This window comes from Guillardia theta, assembly GCF_000315625.1.
Source record: "Guillardia theta CCMP2712 unplaced genomic scaffold GUITHscaffold_60, whole genome shotgun sequence".
NCBI classification, from domain to species: Eukaryota; class Cryptophyceae; order Pyrenomonadales; family Geminigeraceae; genus Guillardia; species Guillardia theta.
Window position 1 is genome coordinate 133,505 of NW_005434614.1, and position 6,593 is coordinate 140,097.

A 6,593-nucleotide genomic window follows, 5' to 3' on the forward strand; every position below is an offset into this window, starting at 1 on the left:
ATCTTATCAGGATCTCAACTTGGCAACTTCGGAGGCGGGGGTCAGTGCGGCCCGCCGGGCCCTCTGCCACTGCCAACTTTCACGAGTCCCGAGTCCGAGGGCCCAGGCTTTCCTCGGAACTTCGGAACTCAGCGCCGGGCCCGCGGGCCCGCGGGCCCCGGCGGGGGCCGAGCCTGCGGCTCCCGGGCGCCGCCGGGCAAGTTGGCCCGGCGGGCCGGCTTATGACACGAGTCACCAGCCTTCTCCCCCCCCCCCACTCCCACCCCCGGCCGGGCCGGGCCGGTTACGTACTACTTGTACGCCGGTATCTCCGCCGAGTCACTTCACTATGTCGCTGACAGAAATCGAGTCCGCCTCAGTTTCCGCTGATAATCTGTTTGCGGCCCTTCACCGGTGTGTTTTCCTGGAATTATAAAGTCAGGGGGTGGGGTGGGTGGTAAGAGAGGCACCTCATAAAGAGACTCTTGTATACTAATATTGTAAAACAGAATGATAAAATATATATGTAATTTAAACACCCTTTTAAAATTTTATTCAACTTATATAAGTTATAAATACTGACATTTAGTTTTGCTTCGTACCAGGCAGCGCTGGTCACAGTACAGATTTTAAAGTATTTTTGATTTCAAACTATTTCAGGATGTTGCTTACATTCCAAATTAATGAGCACGGTTTCAAAATGTTCGGCGAATGTGCTTCGGAATTTGTCGCTCCCATGGTGGCCACGGAGTGGTGCAGGGGGGGGGGAGAAGGAGAAGGGAGAGGAGCGACGGGAGGAGGAGAGGAGGGTGGAACAGGAGAAGAGATCTGAGAGAGAGAAGGATAAGAGCTGACTGAGGGCGGGGTAGATAGAATGAGAGAGGAGGAGGAGGAGTGAGGGGGAGGCGCAATGAACGCTGTGGAAGTAGTCGATCGCGTTTCGGTTCTACTTCCTCTTGTTCGCACGCATCTCCCTCAGTATTCAGTTGTCTTGACATAGAAAGTGAAGAAACTGAAGAAGTAGTGCGACCGGAGAGTGTGATTACAGTGAGATTTGCCCTTTCGCTGCTTGCCATGTTTGGCTGGTTGAACGCAAATGATTTCTACCCTTTCTGAACATTTTCCAGGAGCCCTCAATAGATCCTTGTGGATGTTGCTGGACAAAATATTGGGCTGCAATCTTGCTATGAGATTCTAGTCTCCTTCCCATCTACCATGCGATCCTCCCTCGTGCTCGCCATCCTTCTGCTTTTCCAATCCAACACCGTTGACACGCTCAGTGAGAGCTTGAACACCCCAGCTAAGAGTTCAACATCCAGTTCCTTACAATCTGCCAAGTCAAAGTTCTTTCCGGTCCTTCGCAGCAAAGCAGCAGGTGCAACAGACCTCAGGCATGGCCTCGCGACGGCCCTGCCGGTGGGAAGCACGTCAGTCAAGGGAGGGAATACAGATCAGGCCGCCGTAAATCTGTTCAACTCCAAGGTGGGTGAAAACGGCGGCTTCTTATCCAAGGTCTGGCATGCAAGACATCACCTCCTGGCCGGTGCCATCGTGAGTGGCCCCTGCTCGCTCTCGCTCCCTCCCGTCGTGACCATTCCGACAGGGGAGATGTGTGGCTGTATCGGTCATGTTTCCTGTGGACACCATTAAGACGAGGCTTCAGCTCAACGGAGCTCAATGCTGCACTCCTACCCAGTGGTCGGAGGTAACCTGAGGACGGGGGGGCGGCGGCCATGGGCGCTGAATGTGACCCGCCAGGCTATCAAGAGGCCCTTGTTCCGGGGACTGTCGTCCTCCCTCCTAGGCCAAGTTCCCAACGGCATGCTCGTGTACGGCAGTTACGAAGTCTACAAGAGGGAGCTAACAGAAAAGTTTCCGTCTCTTACCGCCACACAGGCACGCTCTCGTCCCACTCTCCCCTCCTCGTCCTCCCTGTGCCGAGCCTCCCTCTCGTGCTGCCACCCTGTTGCTTGCTGCCATGGCTTCTTCACTATCTTGCTGCCATCTCTTCTCTTCACTCTCATGTCTCTTCACTCTTCTGTCTCTCCATGTCATCGTCCGTTCACACTGCGGCAGGTGAGGCTGATCGCAGCCATGCTCGGGGACGTAACGGGATCAATCTGGCTGGCGCCGTTCGAGCGCACGAAACAACGCGTACAGGTGACCTCTACCTCCTCTTCGCCTCCATCTCCTGACCCTCGATGCAAGGCTGGCTTGTACTCCGGCATGCGGCAAGGGATCAGGTCCACGGTGGCAGACAAGGGGATCTTCGGACTGTATACGGGATACAAGGCGCAGGTGCTACGGGACATGTCCTTTCATGCCATCCAGCTGCCCCTCTACGAGGCGATCAAGGACTTTTGGCTGAGGAAGATCTCCCGTCCGAGCTCAGGCGATCAAGGCTCTTGGAAGAATGCTGCGCGCAAGCTGCAGCCGTGGGAGAGCATGACGGTGGGGGCGATCGCTGGCGCGACCTCAGGTGGGGAGGGAGGAGGGGTTGCTTTGCTCGGGTTGACCATCAGCAGGAGCATTGACTACACCCATTGATGTTCTCAAGACTCGCCTCATGGCATCTTCTCCTATGTCGGCATCCATAGGTAACGGCCATCTGCATCGAACTGATGTCCCTTCTCAGTTCTCCTTTCTCTGTCTTCTATACCTCTCTCCTTTCTCTGTCTGCTATACCTCTCTTCTCTCTCTGTCTCCTATACCTCTCTCCTCTCTTGATTCCTGAGGGTAACAAGGGTCCTTCCAGGGAGCATGCGGCAGGTGCTGGTGCAAGTACTAGTGACAGAGGGTGTGCTCGGGCTCACGGCGGGGCTGCCCCAGAGGTGAGGGAGAGGGAGGAGCGAGAGGGATGCTTGACTCTGCGACAGGGCGGCATACATCGCCTGCGGTAGCGCTATCTTCTGGACTGTCTTCGAGCAGGTTAGCAAGCCATGCCGAGGCGCGAAATGGCGCTTATGGCTGGTATAGGTCTGCCACAGGATCTATCTTGTGGAGCAGCGAGCCAAGACGAGGCAGCAAGTGATGTGATTTGAGATGCCGCTTTCCCTCACACCTGTACATTACTGTCTCTCTCTCATCCTCCCTGCCTTCGTCCTCCTTGAGTGAATTTTGCATGGCAAACGTTCTTGCGCGCCTCCATCTCCATCACGCCGCTCAGAGAGTGGCGATGGTGAAAGCAGCATCCACCCACTCGAAAAGATCGTTCTCAAGCTTCCCTCCGAGGTGATCTCCACTCTGGAAGTACTCGTCTTCCCTGTGTTTGTCAAGAAAGTCTTGCGCGCCCCCCGTCTGCTCAGGGGTCATGGTGGCGGGACTCCAGGCCTCCATGGCCGATACGAGAGAGGCACCATCTCTGATCGTGCTCCACGTGTTGTCACCGAGAAGAAGCTTGAGAGCGAAGAGCACGACGACTACTGGCTGCGTCCCGGGAGTGTCGACGATGTCGCTGTTGTTGGTCAAGGACGCGCCGAACCGGTCGAGGTCGGCCGAAGCCTTGATGGCCTTGAGGGCATCAGCGAGGGCCTTCTGAGCGAGCACGACGAGCTGAGAGGAGGCAGCTCTTATCGCCTCGTCCCTTCCCATCATCGGCGTCTCCTCCTCCTCCATCGCCTCTTCCGCGTTCCGCTTCCCCCCTGCCATTGCGGCCAATGGATGGAACCGCGATAGATGGTATACCAGAGATGCGATGGGATGCAGATCCTGATGATCAATGCAGATGGGATCAGGGATGGGATGTGTAATCAGATGTGTAATCAGATGTGTAATGTTGAGCAGAATGTTGAGGGGGATGAAGACTACCCGGCGCATGTCGGCTATGGGAGGCAGAAGGTCGAGCAAGAGGAGAAGGCTGGAGGGATCAGACACGAAGACAGAGAGAGAGAATACGAATACGACGGAAGCTATGCGAGTACGGGCGGCACCGATCCAATGCAAGAAAATGCGGGGGCGGCAGCATATGCGAGCACGGGCGGCAGCGATCACAATGCAAGGGATGCGGGGGGAGGAGCAGAAGGTACGAGGAGGCGAGGAGCTGATCAGGTGTGAACATGATCTTGCAGTTGCGCCTGCTGGGCAGGCTTAGACGGTGGTGAGGATGATGTGCGATGGGAGATGGATGACGAGCATGCGGGCGCGTGCTCTGCGTCGATCATGCAGGGGCACTTGGATGCTGTCGGCTGGTCCTTGGACATTGACTCGGAGGAGGGACAGCAACTTCCCGCCCCACGTGAGATGGTGCGTTATTGACAACAACGAAGAGCTCTTGCAGGCAGACCTGGACATTGGGACTAAGGCGGGGGAGGGGAGGGAGGGACTTCCACGGCATGTGGGAGTAGGGCAGCTAGCCGGACCTCTACACCGATCACAACAGCGGGTCTTGGAGTCACAACACGAGCAGGAGGAGATGTAATGAACGCCTTGCCTCTAGTAGCACAGCGGCTACGGAGACCGAAGGCGCTTGGGGTCCCTTGAGGAGGGTCAGTAGATGGTGCAAGTAGATGTACTGGCAGTGCCGTAGACCAGCTTGATTGAACTACCGCTGCTCATCTCTTGTCAAGCTTCAGCTGGGGTTGAGGACTGAACTCAATTCTGACTCAACTTCGCAACGCCTGTTCACTTGCCCCCGGACTGAATCGGCCTTCCACTTGCTCCCCTGCTGCCCGGCCGGGGAGTTACTGGTTAGGCTGCTCATCTCTTGTCGAGATCGGCTCGTTTCCCTGCTTGAGCTTCTTGAGCTGGCCTGAGTGAGCCCGACAAGTCAGGCTGCCTCTTGTGTTGACCAGCCCTATCCACTATGTTCTTGGATCGAGATGGCAGTGAGACTGAAGGGGATCTCCCCCGCATGATGGGGGAGGCTGTTCCAATCATCGGGGCTGCGATGTCGTACTTCTCACTGAGCCAACTGACCCGGACTCAACCCAGTCTCGCACTCAACTAGAGCCAAGACTCATCGGGTGACTCTCAAGCTTCAGCTGGGGTTGAGGACTGAACTCGATTCTGACTCAACGTCTGTTCACTTGCCCCCGGACTGAACCCGCCTTCCACCTGCTCCCCTGCTGCCCGGCGGCAGGTTGTGCTGCCGGGGGGATACTGGTTAGGATCCGACCTAACCAGTGACTACTGGCCCTGAGGGCCCTGATCGGATCAGAATTCATTAAAAACTGGCTAATTGACACATGATGACCCAGAAACTATGTCGAAAAGATGTTATGGTCAATACCCATACACATGAAAAATGATCATCATACTATGTATCATTTGAGAATCGCTACCATCGGTATCATGTTTCATTGAACCAGAAAGGTCCATCTGAGCCAATGATTGCCCATGGAAGTGCCTCTTTCATTGCTGGTGAAAGGAATGAAAAGACCGTCCCCGTTCGATGGAACAAACAACATCAGTGCCGCAAAGCTTTCAGACGCGTGTTTGATGTTGATGAGAAACATACGACAGTCACAATTCAAGTAATCAGTTATTTGAGTATATATCATATCCGACCATAACTTAATATAGTCGGTTTATTGATGTGGTAGCAAACTGTCATCGATGTGGTACAAAATTACAAGATTTCAGACGTGTTCACTGTCTTCAGGGGTGGTGTATTTCATCTCGAGGGACGGGCGGTGCGAGGGTTGAAATGGAGTTGGTTCATCAAATGTTTCAAAACTCGCATTGTGTCTGGTGACATGAATGCTGCAATGAACATTCTGGACAGAGAAAGAGAGTTTCACGTGTAGTCATGGTCACTGAACTTGCGATGCTCTACATTTGTACGAACATTGGACGAGGAGGACTTGAAAACGAGTTTTCCGAATAACCCTTCTTCGATGTATCAAAAATTTTGATTTCTGAAATCTTCTTTCAAAATATTCATCGTTGTCGTTTAAAGGTTAATGAGGGAAAGTCAGCTCAGCTCTACTGCTCGTAGCCTCCCAGGGCCACGTACCCCTCCTTCATGCTCTCATACGCCTTCACCGCTCGCTCCGCCCGCTGCTGCTTCGCCGCCGCCCTCGCCGCCGCCTGCAACATGAGTGAGACAGTGAGACAGTGAGCGTCAAGAGAGGAAGAGGGGAGAGAGGGTGGGAGAAAGGAGCGGGGGGAGCTGGAGGGAGAAGAGTGAAGGGAGGAGGAAGGGAGAAGGGAGGAGGAGGCAGGGAAGGGAGATGGAAGAGGAGGAAGGGAAAAGGGGGTTGGGGAGGGAGGGGAAGGCGAAGAACCTTGTCGAGCGTTGGGTCGATGGAATCATCCTCGATCTCATCGCCTACAGCCAGGCCGAGTTTGCACCAGTTGACGCGACGCTCCTGCAAGAACAGTCAGAAGGAGGAGGGGAATGGTCATTGGGAACTAGACCCCGCTTCGTTTGGTGAACCTCTCCTCGCGCTCCTCTCCAAGCTCGTGCGAGGCTTGCAAGAGGAGCAGATCAAAGACTCAGTACGTGACGTGCTAGTGGAGGCTCAACAGCACGCCACGTCCAAACCGTCAAATCGCTTTTCGTGCTGGCGTTCCAGACTCGTTGGTGCAGGGGAGGAAAGGGAGAGCGCAAACTTTTCTTGATCATGATGCGAGTTCTGTACAAATATTTCCCCTCAGTGGTGCTCGAGCTTCTC

General features: G+C 54.8%; 4 protein-coding genes across 4 annotated transcripts in view; 2 read left to right on the forward strand and 2 right to left on the reverse strand.

Moving 5' to 3' along the window:
- Positions 1-1,606: 1,606 nt before the first annotated feature.
- GUITHDRAFT_74767 (hypothetical protein) lies at positions 1,607-2,713 on the forward strand (the record flags this gene model as incomplete). The annotated part of the gene is made up of 5 exons (XM_005828264.1): positions 1,607-1,684; positions 1,747-1,885; positions 2,072-2,139; positions 2,188-2,458; positions 2,505-2,713. The coding sequence occupies 5 exons, from the start codon at positions 1,607-1,609 to the stop codon at positions 2,711-2,713; spliced, it is 765 nt and encodes a 254-aa protein (XP_005828321.1).
- A 298-nt stretch (positions 2,714-3,011) lies between these two features.
- Positions 3,012-3,636, reverse strand: GUITHDRAFT_153843 (hypothetical protein). The gene has a single exon (XM_005828265.1). It carries the CDS (start codon positions 3,625-3,627, stop codon positions 3,142-3,144), a length of 486 nt encoding a protein of 161 aa, XP_005828322.1. The 5' UTR covers positions 3,628-3,636; the 3' UTR covers positions 3,012-3,141.
- A 42-nt stretch (positions 3,637-3,678) lies between these two features.
- GUITHDRAFT_112553 (hypothetical protein) lies at positions 3,679-4,233 on the forward strand (the record flags this gene model as incomplete). The annotated part of the gene is made up of 2 exons (XM_005828266.1): positions 3,679-4,000; positions 4,064-4,233. 2 exons carry the CDS (start codon positions 3,679-3,681, stop codon positions 4,231-4,233), a joined length of 492 nt encoding a protein of 163 aa, XP_005828323.1.
- A 1,668-nt stretch (positions 4,234-5,901) lies between these two features.
- GUITHDRAFT_112554 (glycerol-3-phosphate O-acyltransferase) overlaps positions 5,902-6,593 on the reverse strand; it is a gene marked incomplete at both ends in the record, with an annotated part of 4,699 nt that continues 4,007 nt past the window's right edge. Inside the window, 2 exons of the mRNA XM_005828267.1 lie at positions 5,902-6,006; positions 6,204-6,287. Coding sequence (XP_005828324.1) covers positions 5,902-6,006; positions 6,204-6,287 — 189 coding nt within the window. The remainder of the gene's footprint in view (positions 6,007-6,203; positions 6,288-6,593) is intronic.